The sequence below is a fragment of the Ursus arctos genome, unplaced genomic scaffold (genome assembly GCF_023065955.2).
Source record: "Ursus arctos isolate Adak ecotype North America unplaced genomic scaffold, UrsArc2.0 scaffold_12, whole genome shotgun sequence".
Classification (NCBI taxonomy): Eukaryota; Metazoa; Chordata; class Mammalia; order Carnivora; family Ursidae; genus Ursus; species Ursus arctos.
Window position 1 is genome coordinate 63,091,507 of NW_026622786.1, and position 20,391 is coordinate 63,111,897.

The 20,391-nt window shown below is 47.1% G+C and overlaps 2 protein-coding genes across 2 annotated transcripts in view; one reads left to right on the forward strand and one right to left on the reverse strand.

The window, feature by feature from the left end:
* CPT2 (carnitine palmitoyltransferase 2) overlaps positions 1-437 on the reverse strand; it is a 45,808-nt gene extending 45,371 nt beyond the window's left edge. Inside the window, exon 1 of the mRNA XM_057310777.1 lies at positions 318-437. The gene's annotated coding sequence lies outside the window, so the exon portion shown is untranslated. The remainder of the gene's footprint in view (positions 1-317) is intronic.
* Positions 438-12,762: 12,325 nt separating this feature from the next.
* Positions 12,763-20,391, forward strand: part of SLC1A7 (solute carrier family 1 member 7) — a 41,271-nt gene continuing 33,642 nt past the window's right edge. Inside the window, exons 1-2 of the mRNA XM_057310782.1 lie at positions 12,763-13,004; positions 17,341-17,420. Coding sequence (XP_057166765.1) covers positions 12,828-13,004; positions 17,341-17,420 — 257 coding nt within the window. The 5' untranslated portion in view covers positions 12,763-12,827. The remainder of the gene's footprint in view (positions 13,005-17,340; positions 17,421-20,391) is intronic.

The following is a 20,391-nucleotide window of genomic DNA, read 5'->3' on the forward strand; positions in this document are numbered from 1 at the left end:
AGAAATTGGAACCCTCATACATTGCTGGCAGGATTTAGAAAATGGTGTATCCACTTCAGAAAACAGTTTGGCAGTTTCTTAAAAGTTAGACATAAATTTATGTTTAATGACCTAGTAATTTGGCTCATAGATATCTACTAAAGATAAATGAAAACATGTGTCCACAGAAAGACTTGTACATGAAAGTTCATAGCAACATTATTTTGAAAAACAAAATGTATGCTACCCATACAATGCAATACTGTTCACCAATAAGAGGAAAGAACTAATGACAATATGCTACAAACATGGATGAACTTCAAAAATATTACACTCACTGAAAGAAGTCAAATGAAAAAGAAAGTCCACGCTGGATGATTCCGCATACATAAAATGTCCAGAAAAGGCAAATCTATGGAGACAGGCAGCACACTGCTGTTTGCCTGGGGATGGAGGTGGGAACAGGGATTGACTAAAGATGGGTGTGATGAGTCTTTTGGGGATGATGCAAATGTCCAATGATTGGATTGTGCTTATGATTGCACAACTCAGTACATTTACTAAAAACCACTGAATTGTGTGCTTAAAAGAGATGAATCATACAATATGTAAATTATGCCTAAATAAAGCTTTTTTAAAAATAACAAAAGATAAATAGGAAAACTTTATGCTGGCAAGTCAAGAAACATACATATTAAAAAGAAAAAAAAAAGTAGGGGCGCCTGGGTGGCTTAGTTGGCTAAGTATCTAACTTGATTTCAGCTCAGGTCATGATCTCAGGGTGGTGAGACTGAGCCCCGAGTGGGGCTCTGCACTGCGTGTGGAGCCTGCTTGGGATTCTCTTTCTCTCCCTCTCCCTCTGCCCCTCCCCACTCATACTCTCTCTCACTAAAAAGAAAAAAAAAATGGAAAAAGAAAGTTTTTAAAAATCAAAAAGTAGAAACCCTTTTAGCAAACTAAGAATAAAAGAGAACTCCCTTAATCTGATGAAGACTACAAAAAAAACCCTATAACAATAATAATACTTAATAATAAAATGTTGAGGGGCGCCTGGGTGGCTCAGTCGTTAAGCGTCTGCCTTCGGCTCAGGGTGTGATCCTGGCGTTCTGGGATCCAGCCCCACATCAGGCTCCTCTGCTGGGAGCCTGCTTCTTCCTCTCCCACTCCCCCTGCTTGTGTTCCCTCTCTCGCTGGCTGTCCCTCTCTGTCAAATAAATAAATAAAATCTTTAAAAAAATAAAATAAATAAAATGTTGAAAGGATTTCTCTTTAAGATCAGGAACAAGATACGGATGCCCGTGAGTCATGATTTTTCACTCAGCTCTGTACTAGAAGTCTTAACCACTGCAGTAGGAAAAAAAAAAAGTTATAAAATGCATAGTGACTGAAATGGAAAAAGCAAAGCTGTCATAATTTGCTCATGATGTGCCTGTGTACACAGAACCCCTCAAAGTGTAAGAGAATTTAGTAAGTCAACACGGTACAAAATCAGTAAAAATCGATTTTATTTCTATATACCATAAACAGACAGAAAATTCAGTACACAAGATACTATTTTACCACAGCATCAAAATATATAGACTATATAGGACTAGATCTAAAAAAGATATTCAATACTTATGAAGAAAAATGATAAAACTATTGAAACAAGATCTAAGTAAATGTAAAGATACACCACGTTCATGAACTGGAAAAGTCAATATCATAAAGATGTCAAATCTATCAAATTGAGCAATAGTTTCCATTCAATTGCAATAAAAATCAGAATTTTTTTTCTGGAACTTCACAAGTTTTTTTTCCCCTAAATTTTTCTGTGCCTTTATTGAAGACCTGTTCATTCTTGTAACAAACTATAGAAATGATCCCTGAAAGCCTAGCCTTGAAGACCTATACATTCTTGAAGAGGAAGACAAAAATAAAGAGACTTGCCTGCCAAAGTATCCAGAATTACTATAAACTTACAGTCATTGAGAAAGTGGTGTTGACAATTATACACAGAACCCAAATATATACAGAGAAGGCGGTTTAGTTCAAGGTGTAAGGATAGATTTTTCAACATGTAGAACTGGGACAACTCGCTAACCTTAAGGAAAATGTAATTTTTTTGACTCTTACATTAGTCTTTAACCAGGTTGGTCAGACCTGTATGAAAAAAGTAAAAGTACACAACTTTTAGAAATTTACATAGATAAGTAACTTTATTAGGGTAGGGAAGATTTTTAAAAGAAGACAAAAACAAATCATAAAGAAAAAGATTGATACATTTGACTACATAAAAAATTACATCTAAAGATATAGCTAAGCCATCAACAAGGAAACTTTATAAATAATGTGTTAATATCCAGATTATATGAAGATCAATATGAAAAGACAAACAACCCAATTAAAAACGGGCAAAAGAAATTAACAGAAATTTCACTGAAGAGGAAACACAGATGGGTCACAAACACATTAAAATGTATTTCAGTAATCAGGGGAATGCGAATATACTCCCTAATTAATTCTATCTCACACCTACCAGATTGGCAAGAGTTAAAAAGTGATCAATACCAAATGTCGGAGAGCATATGGAGCAACGGGAACTCACTGCGGATGAATGCATCAACTGGTAAAAGTAATTTGTAAAACAGGTGGTATTCCCTAGTAAAGCTGAACATCTGCATAACCCATGACCTAATAATCCCACTGCTATGTATAACCTAGAGAGAGTCTTGCACATGTGCATGTAAACATTCAAGAATGTTTATAGTGACATTGTGCATAAGTCAAAAATTGGAAATAACACAAATGCCCATCAGCAGGATATGATAAATAAATACTATTCCATTCATACCACAGAATGCTATATAGCAAAGTAAAAAATAAATTACAGCAAGCACCTGGGTGGCTCAGTCGGTTAAGCCTCCAGCTCTGGATTTCAGCTCGGGTCATGATCTCAGGGTCATGGGATTGAGCTCCACATCAGGCTCCACGCTCAGTGGGGAATCCTGCTTGGGATTCTCTCTCCCTTTCCCTCTGCCCCTCCTCCCCCATGCTCTCTCTCTGTCTCTGTCTAAAAATAAAGAAATAAATCTTAAAAAAAAATAAATTAAGCTACACTTAATAACATTGAATCTCAAGAGCATGATGTTGAGTGAAAAAAATTCAATGTGACTCAATTTATGGAAGTTCAAAAACAGGCAAAAACAAATAAAATCTACACAGAAAAACAATGGAATGATAAGACACAAAACTTGGGAGAGGAGAAAATAAATAAAATGACAACTCTTCTTTTAAGTACTCAGCACGCGGGATGGTTAAGACCCCTGTTCCTAATTGTGGCACCCTTAGATTTTATCGATCACAGCTCGGGGCCAGGGGAAGCACAACAGCCCTTTGCTAGAGCAAAATCACCCTGACTCATAACCCTCCTCAGAGTTTGGATGCTATCAGTGGTCAGAGTCAAGGCAGGCTTACTGACCCCAACAGGAGTTAGATTCTTGAGCTAATAAGTAACGATTCTTAGCACCGTTGTCCATATTGTCACCCTCAAGTGCCACGTTCACCATCAATCAATCAATCATTAACAAGAGCTGGACTTAACAATGAGATAAAATGAGATTTAATTACAAGTCAGAGCCAGTTTACTTTTACCCTTAGCTAATCCCTTTCCCTTGCTGGCATCTCTTCCCTCCTCTGGAAAACGCTGCTTAGTCTGGATCAGAGTACTTGACCCTTTTGAACACATACTTTCTTCAGAGGAATAGAAAAATTTCACACTTCCCAGAGATAAGGATGTGGACTTTACGGGGGAACGTTCTCCTCTCCCCCAACCTTGGGAATTTTCTTGGCTGGTGGGGTTAGGTAGAAACATAGAAACAGCTCCACTAGCCAAGAAGGTTTTCTTGAACTTTACTCTGTTGTTCATGGAGTAAAAAAAGAGAGGATTTGTGTTTATTTTCCAAAAATAAAATTAGGATATTGACTATGTTTTTAAAGCAAAACCTCCCTCAGAGATTCTGCCATGTTTCCCAAGAGGTGGTGCTGCACCCCCTCCCTCCCAGAGTGGAGAATCCCTTAATCAGACGACTGATCTGTGGTTGTGCCCAGCTCTGGAATGTGGTCTAGGTGCCCGAGAAGATCCAGGAGGGAAGGTTCATGAGCTGCTCTCCTGAGCTCCTCATTCCTGCCCTCGCGAAGGCTCCTCTCTGGTCTGAAGAGTCTCCATGATCACTGCAGATCCCTCTTCAGCCAGGCTCTGACTGAAGGGTTCCACTGCCAGCCATCTGCGCCATATTTTCCTGCAGGATCAGCCCCCTCCCCTTCCCCCAGCTCTAAGAAAGGGAAATGATCCAAACACAGGCATTTGGGAATGATGTAGAGGGGCCTGTGTGTATTACAGCATTCCTAATGGTCAGTTCTCAGCAGGATTTTCCTTAGCGTTGCCCAGATGAGAATTTTCAGGGGTCACCACCCACCCCTAGATCTGGGGGTGGGCGGGCACTATGGGGGAGAGAGCCTGGAAAAGATCATTGAGGGCCCAATGCCTTCCTTCCCTCACCCCTATCCCATCAGTTGCTTGAAGCCCTCCTGCTACACGCCCCCAAGACATCATCTAGCTTTTGTTTGTGTTTCTCTGGGAACAAGGAGTTTACTACTTCCAGAGGGAGCCCACTGCATCTTCAAACATTTATGGTTGTCAGATTTCAAAATGCTGAGGAGTCAGGCCTTAGAAACAGTGATATAGGGGAAGGAGGGAAGGGGAAAGAGCTTTTGAATAAATTTTTCTTTCTGCTTGAGCTTCCTTGAGTTCTCTATCTTGCAACCATTTACTGAGCAGTTCCTACATGCCGAGCCCATTACTTATTTTTCACATAAGATACTAAACTTCCCCAAACACCATGAGTCAGGTATAATTAATATTCTCATTTCATGGACAAGGAAATAGAGATTCAGAGCACAGCTAGTTAATGGTTGCCTAAAAGTTGCACAGCTAGTTGCACAGCTAGTTAATGGTGGGGCTGGGGTTTAAATTTTGGTCTCCCTGGCACCAAAACCCTTGCCTCCACCATAGTGTTTGCCTGTCCCACAGCCTCTTTGTAGGTTCGTGAAGCAAGGAGACATGTCTGAGTTGAAAAAGCCAAGGCTCAGGGCAGTCAAATGACTTCCTGATTGCATTCCTCAGTGTCAGAACATGAACCTAAACCTTTGCCCTTCTCCTGACTCTGTTACCCTCTGCCCAGAGCCTCCGTGAATCGCCTACTCTCATTTTGACTTTTTCCAGAAACCAAGGCTCAGTCCATTTCTTGTTCAATTCCTTAATCTGATTCCCTGACATCTGTGGTCCCAACAGCCCAAGACCATCCTTTCCCCGGTCACTGGCCACTGTGGCTCTGCAGACAGCTATCCTGTGTCCCCTCTCCTGCCTCCCATTCAGCAACCACTAACCTCAGCACCTTCCCGAAGGACATGAGAACCAGGCAGCCAGAGGCAGCACAGAGCAACAGAACACGGTTGCACAGGTGGTGGCAGGGGAGCGTGTGGCTCCAGAAGAGGGTCTACTCAGTTACTGGCGTGCAACTTAGGGGGGTGGAGGCAATTCTGCACCTCAAAGGAGAGAGAGGCTGAAATCTAACAGCCAATGACAGGATTCTTTGAGAAGTGTTCCTGGGTTTAGGGAGGACTGAGTAGGAAGGGGGAGATCCCAGTTCTGTTCCTGACTTGGCACCTAAGTGGCCCTGCCTGGGCTTCTTTCCTTCTCTGAGCCTCAGAGTGTGGAGCAGAATATCTCTGGGGCTCCCTATGGGCCCTAAGCTCAGGTTTTGAACCCCGGATCCCTGACTTTAGTGGCTGTGTAAGCCCAAACAAGTGAGACATGGCGGGCTGAAAAGGAGTGAGAGATCACACGGACCAGACATGGCGTGCAGTCTCTTCTGTGCCTGCTGTGGGGGCAGGAGGGTGCAGGTGTCTGCTGCCATAAAGGGGAAGGGTAGACATCAGAGAAGGCAGAGCAACAGGGAACCTCGAGCAGCTGACCCTAAGTGCTGGAGCAGCCTTATAGGAGATGTTAGACAATTTACACAAGAAAGAAAAGAAAGCCAAGGTTAAGCATGAATTGCCAAGAGGTGAGTGACTAGGACGACGTGCTAGATGTTTGCTATGTCTGCACAGTATATTCACTTTTCTAACTGCTACCACACACAGCTCTAGGATTACCATAGAAGTGGCAATTTTAAACAATGTGACCCTATACCCTGCCCCTACTGGCCACAGGTGATTGGTCCAAGCTGGGCCAATCAGAACCTTCCCTGGGAATTTTGGATTTAGAGTAAAACAGAGCCGCTGGTAGCCATGTTTCCTCCACAAGGATCAGTGCAGAAGCAGAACTGCTCCATTTCTCCACTAGAGAAAGAATAATATAGCACAAATGTCATCACCCAAATTGTAGGCTCAATGAGAGCAGAGACTGCTGTCTATTTCTGTTGATTGCTGTATCCCTAGATACAGCTTCACACGTGTAATTCATTTAATTCCCTTAACAACCCTAAAAGATAGAACATTATTATTTCAGTATTCCATAGGAGAAAACTGAGACATAGGGTATCTTGTCTAAAGTCACACAAATAGTTGGTCTGAGAGCCAGGATTCGAACACAAGTCATCTAGTTCCAGAGCTGTGCTTTTAATCCCTATTTTACACATTACCTCTTAGTAAATATACTGAATGCAGAATGAATGTGTGGATCAGGCATGCAGAAAGGAGAGAGAGATTCTATGGACCATTGAACACCTAGTTCAGATGGTCTTTGCAGCCCAACTCTACCTTTGCCCATGGGTTTTGTGAAAGCCTCACCATCCAGTCTTACAAACAGGATTGGTTCCATGGGCAGCTAAAGGGTCCTGTGCTTGGTTTAATGTTCTGCTGTCACCATCTCTGAGTTCTTCATAATTTTATCTTTGAACTTGTGGTTCATGAGCAAAGTCTGACAGGTCAATGGAGCATTGTGTGAGCAGAGAAGACAGGTGCAGTACAAATGTCCCCCTCTGTTTCTTGCTACTCTGCTTGTATTAGCATCTGTGGTGCCCCCATGGGCTCAGAATTCGGTTACCTGGCAACACATGGACGTTCAGCAAGACTCGAAACCAAGTCCAAGGAAAGCATGTTATGTCTATAGCTGAGTAAGTGGGGTGCTGTCAGCCATGAGAAACCATGCTTTCCTCATGCCAGAACTTGCTTTGAACACAGAAGGGAGACGATGGCATTCTAAGAAAGGCAAAAGGTCAAAGAACCGGATCATATCCCCTCTTACTGCTGTAACTTCCCTGTGCTAGCCAACCGCCGATACTGAAAATGACAAAGAGAAAGGAAAGACAGAGCTACACGTATAGTTCCTCTGCTTTTCAGTCCTCCCTTACTCACCATAAGCCAAAGGTAGAGAATGTACTGGTAGAATGTATATGTATCAAGAGGTGAAATAAAGATCATTGAATTAGTTTGTATGGTGTTTCCACTGTTCTAGCTAAGAACAAAATACATATATACGTATGCACTACTAAACACAAGCTGTGTAATTTTGGTGACTGCATACAAGAGAAATGCTCTTACATGTGCATTTAAAACTGGAACTGTAGGGGCACCTGGGTGGCTCAGTCGGTTAAGTGTCCCACTTTAAATTTCAGCTCAGGTCATGATCTCAGGGTCATGGGATCCAGCCAGGCGTCAGGCTGCACACTCAGTGGGGAATCTGCTTGAGATTCTCTTCCTCTGTCTCTGCCCCTGCTCTCTCTTGTGCTCTTCCTAAAATAAATAAATAAATCTTTAAAAAAAAAACTGGCACTGCAAATATAAAGATAAATGGGAAAATTCATGTGAATAATCTAAATTTTTAATTTGTATTATTTAAGAATGACATTAAATAGCAAACAAAGAAACACCATAATAAGTTGAGAATGAGACTGAGGAAGAAAGAAAAAGGGCTTCATATTTTAGTGCACTTTTTCCCCACGTTTTGAACAAAAATCTCCAGATGTTCATTCTGCACTGGGTTCCACAAATTATGTCATCAGCCTGCTTATAAATTCCCTTTTTACCTAAGCCAGTTTAATTTAATTTCCTGTTATTTGCTAGCAAGTGCTAATTCGGAATCTTAATTTGAACTTGCTGGGGGATTTAACTTCACACTTTGCTCCAGCTGTTATATTCAAATGAATGGAGGTGTGATGCAAAGTAAAGAACACGGGCTTTCAGAGATGCAGAAAAGAGGCTCAGAGAGGTTTACTAATTGAGGCAAAGTCACAGAGCTTCCAAAGGAATGATCTGAGATTTGAATCTGGCTCATTGTGACTCCAGAAAGTTCAATAGGACTCTCTGTGATAAGGAAAATGTTCTGTAGCTATGCTGCTCCGTATGGTGGCTGTGAGCCACATGTGACCATTGAGCCCTTGAAATGGGATTACTGCAACCAAAGAACTGAATTTTAAACATTATTTGTCATTAATTTGAATGTAAATAGTGTGACTAGTGCCACTGTATCAGACTACCCAGATCCGGAATCTATGTTCTCACCCTGTAACCCCAACACCTGACTGATTCCGTGAGTGTTTATAGAGGGGCTGGATTGCTCACTGGTTCCCTCTGGTACATAGTAGGTGCTCTTTGACGGAGCCTGGCACATAGTAGGTGCTCAATAAACAGCAGCTAAGTGGTCTCATGGGTGTTCAGGCCCAGTTTCTATAGATGAACTATAGTTTCTATAGATGAACAGTCTAGACAGGAGGGACTGGAAGGCAACATGACAGTCACTTTACTTCACGGTCTGAGGCAAACATGGGAAAGGACCAGCCTCAGTGGAGGTCAGAACAGCCCCCCAGTGACTAACACTCACAGGAATCCACACCAACATGGGTCAGTTGTCCACAGAAAACCTTCCCGGAAGGACCCAGCCTGTAGTAGGCTGGGAAGGCTTGTCGGGAAGGAGATGAAGGCGCCTCTGGTATGTCTCTGGAAAGCAGCCAACAAACCCAGAGCTGTCGTCACCATAACCCAGCTAGGAGCTCAGACAGCTCAACCCAAACTTGTTTTGATACACGGTGGAAGGGGTGAGGTCCCAGGCCCACTGGCCACTCCAGCACACTGCTCCGCGGCAGGTTCCAGAACAAGCTCTCACCTCCAACCTGGGCACCTCTTTCAGAACAGGCTCTCTTGCCTCCCCCTTGACCAGCACCCCCTTCCTTGGGTTAACTCCTGGCTTACTCAGGTCTCTAAATGACCCCTCCTCTAGGAAGCCTTCCTACCCCCGCCTCCCTGGGCTGAGTCGACCCCTCTGCTGACTCTGGAGAATCATCAATCATTAGCAAATAAATCTACCTTGTTGCCCCCCGCCCCATCACACCTGACACAGAGTTGCCGTGGTGGAAACAGCTCACCTACAAACTCACTTCTGCAGAGTGGGGCAGCTGTACTTGGGATTTGTAACTTGGGGCTCGTTTTTGACAAGACTCTATCTTCTCTGCCCATAACATCTTAATCTGTGCAGCTCAAGTTGCCCTGGAAGCATCTCCCAGACATCCCGCTGCCATCAGTTTCAGCTGCTCTGGAGGGCAACTCCTTGTTCCTTGGGGTGCCCCTCGGCCCCCCAGTATACCCTTCAGTTTTGAAGGTGATCCATCAAGGTGTTTTCAGGTGACATGGTAATGAACAGGGACTTCACTCTGTTCTCATAAATATCTCCTTGTCAGAGCCGTTAGAAGGGACAAGGGTGAATGCGCAGGTGGTGACAGCAGAAGGGCCTGAGCAGGAGAGAGAGAAGGAATGCTGTATCTGGGATAGCTGGGGAAGGCTTCAAAGAAGATGCACTATTGGACCTGTGCCTTTGGAGTCAGAGGGAAGGACACTTCAGGCAGAGGAAATAGCACGGGCACAGGTGTGGAGGCCCGAGGGAGGTGTGGGGCTAAGGCACTTGTGGTGGGTGGTGTTAGAGAAGCTCCAGGTCTGTCGAATGGGAGGAGGTGGGACGCTGAAGAGGTGAGCCAATGCAAACCCCTGAGGCTCTCAAATGCTTCCCTAAGGAGCAAGGACTTCATCCCAGGGGCTGGAGCGTTCCAAAGTTGTGTTCCCCAAACACTAGACCCACGGACATCTCTGCTCCAGAAGAGGGCTGAGATTCTGTATCCCCACTTGGAGACTTCCTTCAACATGTTAGTATTATAAAACTAAATAGTAAAACTAATAGTAACTCCCTGTGAGTATCTGTAAGGCACCAGGCAATACTCTGAGCACTTAGCTTGCATCACCATATTTGACCCACATCACAACCCTATCAACCAGGTACTGTTGTATTATACCTATTTTATAGAGAAGCTAAGCAATTTGCCCCAGATCACACAGCTAGTAAGCAGCAGACCTAAAATTTGAACTTGAGCGGTCTGACTTTGAACTGTCCTGGAGTAAGGAACCTGCTTAACTTTGTTTTGTCCAGTATTTCCTAACTTGTTTTTAATTACTGAAAAAATTTTTTGCATATCTAGTAACACTGTAAGGCAATTGATTCTGTGGGCAACAGGGATCTTTTATTAAAGGGTTCTTATCTAGGACCTTTTTGATTTGATTTACAAAAATCCTTAGTAAGCTCATTATCAGTCACCTACATGTTAGTGTGAATTGGTCCTTTCTTAGAGCACCCTCAATTTTCTTACAAGCTTCCTTAGGGCAAGTACTCTGTCAACTCATTGCTGTGTCCCCAGTACCCGGGACAGGTGGCATGACATGGTGCTATAAAAACGTTTACTTGAATTAGTTGTAATTTTGTCTGTTGAAGACAGTGGGAGAAGTGCAAAGAAAGGCCTGGAGTCAGGGAGGTAGGGGGTGGTACTGTCGGAATGGGAGGGAAAGGCGGCAGGAGCCATTGTGGGGGCACCACGGGAGTCAGAGTCTTGGGGCTGGAGTGGAGAGCAAGACTGGCCTACATCAATGGCATGGCGGAAGGCCAGGCCTGGACATTGATTAAAACACAGACCCAAGCATCTACTCAGAATATTTTCTTTTTTAGGCAGTAACTAAACCAATTGGCTAACTGGAAAATGAGGCATTCCTTGGAGTCGAAGGTGTATCAGGAAATTCTTGGCTTTAAGAATCAGAGTTGGAGAAAACACACCTCTCGGACATGTAACCACTCCACCCCACTCCCCCAAAGTTACTGGCAAAGAGCAGGGCCTTCAGAAGTTTGGCTTGTTGAACTGAGGGGTCCTTAGAAAGAACTCAGCCCGTTTCTCTCATTCTTTTTTTTTTTTTTAAGACCTTTTATTTATTTATTTATTTCTTCAGTAGGCTCCAGGCCCAACGTGAGGCTCGAATTCACAACCCTGAGATCAAGAGTCACATGCTTTACTGACTGAGTCAGCCAGGCCCCCTGCACCCCCCACTTCTCTCACTCGAAGGAGGGTAAGACTGAGGCCCAGAGAGGGTGAGGTCACAGAGTTGGTTAAGTTGGGACCAACACCCAAGGGTCCCCTCCCAGTTGGGAGCTCTGCACAAACTTCAGGGCCTGCACCCCGGCCCCATCCTCTTCATCCTCCTCCTTCTCCCCTATGTCAGGGAAGACAGCACAACCCCCCTACCACAGACTGTGCTCCCTGCTGCCGCCTGACTGCCCCTAATGAGATTACAGACTCCCAGGGAAACGGACTAGAGTTAATTCCCGCTAGCTTTAAAGGGCAGGCCGGGCCACGAGAAAAGAGCACAAAGAAAATCTTTCTCAAAAAATCGCTAAATGCGATGATGACCCTCATAGCCCTTCCCTGCAGAGCCCGCTGAGGTCCAGCTCCGCTTTCCTGAATAATCTCAGGGTGGGGCGTCGCACCAGGCCCAACGAAGTAGACGCTATTATTAGGTTTGTCTTATGGATGGGGAAACTGAGGCACTGTGAGCTTATATGGCTTGCCCAGGGTCATGCAGCTGGTCAGTGGCAGAGCTGGGACTTGAATAGGTCCCTTGGTCTGTGTAATTTTAAAAAATAATAGGCCCCGAGAGCCTACAGAGTTCCCAGCTTCACGCTTGAAGCAACCGTGAGGGATACACGTCACAGTGAATGGCAGGCCCTGAGTCTGAACGCAGGTCCGCTGGACTCAGATCCTACACGCCCCACAATACTGCTAAGCACTTTCAAAGCCATGTGTCTGCCCCTGTGGTGCCAATCAAGCCAACATAAGCCTGAATTCCACTCCCCTACTGCAAGCTCTGTGACCATGACCAAGGGACTCTGACTCCTGGGGTCTCAATCTCCCTTTCAGTAAAATGAACATTGGAATCTTAGGGTTGTCGGGACGATCAGACACAGGTCAAGCAGGTGAACGGGCCTGGCACACAGCACATGTTCCTTGCCTCAGTTTCCTCATCTGTAAAATGATACAGTACTCACTTCTCAGAATTGGTATTTAGGATTGAATGCGCTAATGCAAGTAATGTGCTTCTGGAACAGTACCTGGTACACAGTAAAAGCTTAATTAATGTCAGTGACTACTAGTATCTTATTGCTTTGCCTTCAGTTCTTTCTGGAATGAAGGGGGGGTAAAAAAATCAAACCAACCATCTCTGTTCCTCCCGCAAGTCTCCGGGCCCCTCCCGTTTGAGAGGTGCACTTGGCTTTGAGGTCCAAACCCCAGACCACGTGGCCTGCTCTAATTTCCCAGGCCCTAATCTGTTTCTGGCTCCTAATGATGCAGCTGGTAATAGGATTGTGGCTTCCCTCTGGGGCAGCTACGCAGACCACGGTTGTGGGGCTGGTGACTGGTGCTTAGCAACCCTGCCCACCTGCCTGCTGAGCAGCCAGAGCCCCTGGCTGGGACCCTGTGCCCTCAGCTGGCCCCACGTGCATGGAATGGTGCTGTGCCCCGTGCCAGCAGGCTGGGCTCACCATGGTGCCAGGTGCCATCCTGGCACGAGGGAAGGACGTGTGCAAGCGAAATGGACTGCTCATCCTATCTGTGCTGTCTGTCACTGTGGGCTGCCTTCTCGGCTTCTTCCTGAGGACCCGCCGCCTCTCACCACAGGTCAGCCACCCAGAGCTTCTCGGGGTCCCCGTCAAGGAGGGGTACGTGGGCCTGAGGGATCTGGGAATCACAATCCCACTCCATGGCTCCCTGATGCCATGACAGTGGGGGAGTCACTTTGCCTCTCTGGGTCTCAGTCCTCCCATCTGTAGCATGGGTGTGATAAAACACTGCAGAACTAGAGTGAGAGCCGATTAAATGGCAGAGGAAGTGGTTATAGATGGCATCACCAGGTGAACGAGAGGCCAGGGCATCTCATCAGAATAAGCACAGGGCAAAGAGGCACGGGAGCAGGAAGAATAGAGTCCCGTAAGAGTGCAAAGCAGGCATCAGAAAACACCTCCTACAGCAGCTCAGATGAAGAGAGACCCAGAAGGGTGTTCAGGGCAGAGGTAACAGCTGGAGTGAGACGCAGGGCCATAAAAGACTTGAGCGTGTATGGAGCAGACTGTTCACAGCAGCTAGGACATACCCCGAGAGGCAGGGGCTGGAGCCCAGGGGCCCTCAGGGGCCTGCCACCACCGTGAGCCGCTTTGGGCGGGGGAGTGAAATGGTCAGATCTCAGCTTGGAGAGATCACGCTGGTGCTGAGTGCAGGATGCGGGAGTGGAGGGACAGGCAGGGGACCAGGTGAGGAGGTGGTCACAGGGGTAAGACCTGACAGCAGGATGAACGGGGCCCATGTGAGAACTGTTTCCAAAAAGGAACCGTCCGTATGTGCTGGCGGATTGGATGCGGGGCTGGGAAGCAAGGCAGGTCCGCGGGGTTCTGTGTAACTATAAGCGTGGCGATGCCTTGTCTGAGCAAGCGCCCCTTTCCCTCTCAGCACCCATCTCCCACAGGACAGGGAGGGACACTCGCATGGCACTGGAGAAAAAATGATTCTGACCCTTGTTAAAACAGTAAGGGAGACTTTGTTCAGGACCACGGGGATAGGTGTTAAGACCATCGGAATAGGGGAGAGAGATCAGGCTCAAGTCTGAACACAACAAAGACAGCTGGGGACTTAGAGACAGTGAATATAGTGAGCGGGGCAACTGACAGAACATTGCTGAGAGGAGACATGGAGGGTAGAGAGATTCTTGCTGAAGGTAGAGAGGGGCATTCTCACTAAACTGACGTAGCAGGATGGCCACGCAGGCCGAAGCCAAGGCCAAAGGATGAGGCGTGGCCGAAAAGAGGGCCCTTTGTAGCCAGTCCCATACTTGTTCTAGCAGAGAGTCTTTGTCGACGCACTCCTGGAAGATCCTCTATTTCACAAAATTCCTCTTCCTGCAGCTCACTGACATCTAGTATCATCTACACCTGGGGCTCAAGCACCAGATTTCATCTTCCATGAAAAGGGAAACACTCCCTCCCTGAAAACAGAGCCCCGATTGCAAGGGTAACACTGTTAAGCCACTCTCCGCTATTAAGGGAGAAACGTGGACTCTGGAGGCAGCAGAACCTTGAACGGCTGTGTGGCCCTTGGCAAAATCCCATCTCTGTTCTGGGCCTCGTTTTCCTTATCTGGAGTGGGGGGCACTATATTTCTATTAGGACTGTCGTGAGAATAAACAAGGACTCACCGGTGCCTGGCACTTCTCACCTCCCTCATCTGCCTGTCCAAGTCCTACCTGTGTCGAGAGCTATCTCATATGCCAGATCTTACAAAATTCTTACAAAAATTCTTCTAGACCTGCCCCCACTTGAAATAATCCTCTGCCCCCACGATCACCCCACGCTCAGCCTTCCCCTGTAACCAGCTGCCGGCTGTCCCGCCTTAGAGCCTTTTGTGCAGGTGTCCGGCGCTCCCAGCAGATTTTGACTTGCTGAATATCACATGGGCTTTCGTGAGCCAAAATGTGAGTCTAGCTCAGTGCTTGTCGCAGAGAGAACCCTCGCCTCTTTGCTGAATTAAATGGGCAACAGCACAATCTGCAATCTACTTTCTTTAATTTCCCTGAGCAACAAAAACTATATTTCCTGCAGGAAGATTATTTTGTGAAAACAAATTGGAATGCTTATTATTAAAAGCCAAGCTCATCTGGGGCCTCCTTTGCCAAAGCTGCCTGCCCCATCTGCTTGGAAATGCAAATGTGTTCCGGTCTGGATTAACCTGCCAGATAAACTGAAGAAAGGATGTGGAGTCTTAGAGCAGTTTATTCGGCAGGAATTGGCTTTCTCAACATCCTACTTTGAAATCCAGGAGTTGTTTCTATGATCTCTGCCTGTGACTCAGAAACAAAACCCTTCTTATTTTGTAAGCTTACGCAACAGGCCAAAGTTGTAAACAATTTGCAAAACGGAAGCATGTCCTACTGGTGAAAAGAGCTTACAAGATCACAGATTTTAGCTTTGGAAATAGTATCTCATGTAAAAATCTAGATCATTTTGAGGGGCCCCTGGGTGGCTCAGTCGGTAAAGCGTCCAACTCTTGATTTCGGCTCAGGTCATGATCTCGGGGTTCCAAGATCGAGCCCCATGTGGGGCTCTGCACTGGGCATGGAGCCTGTCTGGGATTCTCTCTCTCCTTTCCCCTCTGCCTCTCCCCTTCCCATGCACGCCTGGTCTCTCCCTCTCCAAAAATAAATAAATAAAAATACAGATCATTTTGAGAGCTTTAGTTAAACTATGGTGAATTTACAATTGCATCCATTTTTCCTTTCCTTCCTGGAATTCCACTAAAATTATAGTAATGGGATTTTTGAAAGATATAAACTCCTAAGAATATATAAAAGGAGACAACTGAGAAAAGAAGTTGAGGGAGTACCATAAATTAGACAAGATGGGACGTGGATAGAGTTGAATGGTCTCACTTAGTAGAGCACAGAAAGCTAAAACGTGTGTCTACAGAAGTAGATGCCACATCAGTTTGGCTCGGAGAACTCCAGAAAGGTTCTGCACTTGAAAGTACACAGAGCTGCAGGAGGCCAGGTGAAGCAAGGAGGTGAAATCAGGGGCATTGGCTGGAATTTTGTAACTGGAGCAGTTAGATCCGTCAGTCCCTTCCAGTTCATGTAATCAGGGGACTCCTCATCCGCCCATCTCTACCGCCCTTCCTGTGCCTCACAGGGAAATTCGGTCCACCTGTGTGTGTTGGGGGAGCAGAGATGATGAGCACATGCGTCCCACAAATGAGTGGACATCTGCACTCGAGTGGGGGATCCCCATAAGACTGCTGTCAGCTGGGCATAGGCACACCCTCACCCCCTAGTTGGGGGTGAGAGGAGACTTCTCACTGAGCCTCTCTGAAAAGATCTCCAAATTCTGCTATAAAGGGGAGTCCTCCCCATCCCATCCTCTCAAGAGTAAACAGGTCAGACTGTCACCCATCACCTTTCCTTGAGGAGCCATCACCTGACAAGTTCCACTCACACGCACAGCAGTTCGGCACCTCACAGTTACATACGAGCAGAAAGCCAGAGTCAAAGCTTCTAACGGAAAGAGACTAAACAAACAGAAAAGAGGGTCTCTAATGAACCAGAGACAATGCAGGAAATAGAAGAAAAAATTTTAAATCTTGTCTTCAGTTCTTCGGAGATGTGAGAGAAGATACAGTGACCGTAAAACAGAAACAGGATGCAAAAAGAAGGAACAATCCGAGAACAAGAAAGAATTTTTGGAAATTAAAAATCGATGAGCCAAGATAAACATGTCAATAGCTAGGATAAAGTTGCAGAAATCTCCCAGAAAGTAAAACAAACAAGATGAAAATAGAAGAAAATCAGAGGTGTCCAACATCCAATTCTCTATAAGAGTTTTCGAGAGGGCTAAAAAATGGAGAGAAAAATTTCCCAGAGCATGTAAGAAATTTTCTCAGAAGTGGGAAGTATGCACAGCGCTATGAATTTTTTTTAAAAAGAAAGAAGAAAATCTCACGCTGTGGTACATCACCATGAAAATTACAGAAAGCTGGAAATTAACAGAAAATCCTTTAATGGTTCTGAGGGAATAAAAGAAGTCTCCACAAAGGACTAGGAAGAATGGCTCCAAACATCATAAGCAACACCGGAATCTAGAAGACAAAGGGAAAATGCCTTTGAAATTTGAAGGGAAAATTCTTTCAAACTAAGACTCTCATATATGGCCAGACTACTATCCGAGGTAAGGGGAGGACGAAGGCATTTTTGCTCATGTAAGGACTCAGAGAGGTCGAGTAACGTGCTTAAGGCCACACAGCTACTTATGGGGGGTTAAGATTAGAACCCAAGTCTGTTTGGCTCCCAAGCCAGTGCTTCCTCCACGGACTCCTGTCCGCGTGCTACGCAGGAGCGTGCGGGTCAAAGTGTTTGAAGACTGAACAACTAGGAAGTCAGTACCGCCTGCTATAACCCCAGCTCTTCCTGTACTTTCAGGAAATTAGTTACTTCCAGTTTCCTGGGGAGCTCCTGATGAGGATGCTGAAGATGCTGATCCTACCACTGGTGGTCTCCAGGTGAGGAAGGGGCACGTGTTTGGCGGGGAGGTCAGGGCTGGGAGGGGAGGGCGTCAGTGGCACCACGGATTTCAGGCCCATTCAGTGGACTTTTTCATGACTTGAACAAGTGATTTGGTGTCAGGGGATGTGACCCGACTCCCAGGTAGCTCAGGGCCAGGGAGGTCAGGGATGGCTTCCCAGAGGAGAGGCTCTTTATGGTGAAAGCAGCAGGGCATGGGGAAAAGACAACTTTGGAGACACTCATGAGATGATATCCTGGCTCAGCTGTGCAACCTTGCACAGGTGCCCAGACTCCTCTGAGCTTCAGTTTCCTCATCTGCGAAATGAATAACACCACCTACTCGAAAGGGTTGTTGTGAGAGCCACCCGAGGCTATACATATTTGTGTTGCTAGATGTTGGGGCGTGGGGCTGGGTTCTTGCTCAAGCATGAAAGACCTTGTATGCCAGCCTAAAGAATTCACACTTTATTCACTGGGGGAGGGCCACTGGAAATCACTGGCGATCACCTGTCCCCTATCACTGACATGCTAGGTCACCAGAGCTAGCCCCTGCCCCATCTCTGTGTAATGAGCTGGCCGCTCCAGGTGGTGTCTGAGAGGCCTTCTTTGCTCTGAGGCTGTGGGTTTGGAATCCTCACCTCCCAGGATTTCTGTGCAGGGAAGGACAGGGACACACCTCTCTGAGGCCTGTGTGTGTTGGTGGGGGGTAGAGGGCTCTGTCCCCTGGGGCAGGGTCATCATTTCCCGCTGCTGAGCAGTGAGCCAGCTCCTCCCCTCCTTTCCCTCCAGGGCAGGGAGGCCAGTTAATGGTACCCTCTGCTCCCGGGAGGTGGGGGGGGGGGAGGGGAAGGGAGGGGAGGAGAAAGGAGGTGCGGGCTGGGGGGCAGGGGCGGCTTTGTCAAGTACAGTTCAGCTTCCTGCAGGCAGCGTTTAGGTCTCTCAGGACTCAGCCTCCTAAGGATCTTGCTGACATGCTGCCTCCCTTCCTCCAAAAGCTTTCCCTGGCTCCTCAACCCATTCTAGTTGTTGTCTCCTCTTTATGCATCTTTTGAGTCATTCACGGAGTCTGTCAATCAGTGAAGGTCACCAGTAGCTTCCATGGTGCCCTCTTGAATTCGTCCTCCCAGCTGTTGCCTCTTCTCTGCCCCTCCGTCCCAGTCTCTCTTCCTCCACGAGACTTCTCAGGACTTCCCTCAACTTCCCTCGTCCATCCTCGTGGCTTTGACGAACCACCTGCAAGCCCGACACTCCCAAGTACGCCCAGGCCTCTCATCTGAACCCCACACTCAAACTCCCTCTTCGACATCTCCCCTGGATGCTTAACACGCACGTGTCCCAAATTCAGTGCAATCAGCTTGAGATTTCACCCTGCAAACCAGTTCCTTCTCCTGATTTCTGCTGGTCCATAAACAGCAGCCCCATCCACCCAGTCCTTCAAGCCCCCTTGCTTATCCCCCTCCCACTTCCAGTCAGCCAGTCCATCAGTGACTGCGGCTCGTTCATCCTCCCAAATCCAACTCAGCTGCCTCCCCACCACGCGGTCCAGACTCCACGGTCACCTCACCGGCCTCCTTGCTTCCGCTGTTCCCCTCCCACCCTGTTCTCCACCCCATGGTCAGAACCACCTCCTGAAAAGCCATCTGGGCTGTGCTATCCCTTAACCTAAAACCCATCCATGGCTGCCATGGCATTTCAAACAAACCCTCCCACCCTTCCCCTGATCTCAGAGGCCCCTGCCTGATCCTCCCCTGCCTGCCCCCCATTCCATCCCAGGCCCCACTCACTCCAGTCCCACGGGCCTTGTAGACCAGACCAACCACTCCCCTGCCTCGGGGTCTCTACACAGGCTGTTCCTTCTGCCTGCAACACACTTCCCCGGCACTCTACATCTCTTTCTCCTCCTCTTCGTTTAGATCTCCACCTCCACATCACGGCCTTAGACAGGCCCACCCCGCCGCCCGCCCTCAGCACCGACTTCACTCTGCCTCACCGAGCCCTGCCTCTTTCCCTACACGGCACTTGGCACTGACCGTACCTTGTCATCCTGTTTGCACTCACTTGGCCCCTGTTTAACTCCCATGGGACTGCAAATTCTGTAAAGGCAGAGATAGTACTCTGCGGAGGTTCCACTCTCCACCTAGCCAAGTGCCGGCACACAGTAGGTACTCCATAATACTTGCCAGGTGAGTTAGCGAAGGAATTCAACAATCATGCCCCGACTTGGCCCCGTCGTGGGAGCTGCCGATACAGAGATGCCTGAGGTTCAGTCCCTGAGGAGCTCAAAGGCTGTGAGGGAGACAGACGAGAAAACACACGGTTACAGGACAGCTAAACAAGTGTGTTGGTGGAGGAAGCACAGGACTCTATTTTTTCTTCTTTTTTCCTGTTTTTTTTTGTGATATAAAGCGCGGGACTCCTGTTAGGCAGCTTTACCAACCTTGACCGCTGGCCATCCTTACTGCCCGGGCATTGCCTCTTACTCAGAACACAAACAACCCAGAGGCAGAGGCCCTGGCACAGACCTGGAGTCACAAGACCTGGGGTCCTGCCCTGGCCCTGCCATTGCCTGGCTGTGTGACCTTGGGCAAGTCATTTAACTTTTAAAAAGTCCTGGAGTCAGGGGCACCTAGGTGGCTCAGTCAGTTAAGTGTCCAACTCTTGATCTCAGCTCAGGTCTTCATCTCGGGGTCGTGGGTTCAAGCCCCAGGGTGGACTCCACACTGGGCATGGAAACGACTTCAAAACAAAACAAAACAAAACACCCTGGAGTTGGAGTGAGAGGCCTTGGTACCTGACCTGCTTCCTCCACAAATTACCACGTGATCTTAGGTAAGGCACCCTCCCTCTGGGCCTTGGTTTACCCAGCTTTCCTAGTGACAAAGGCCCTGTCTGACTCTCCGAATCCTGGCTCTCAGAGGCCCAGTCTTTCTCCCCTAGACGAAAGTGCGTTCTCGCGCTGGGAATAGA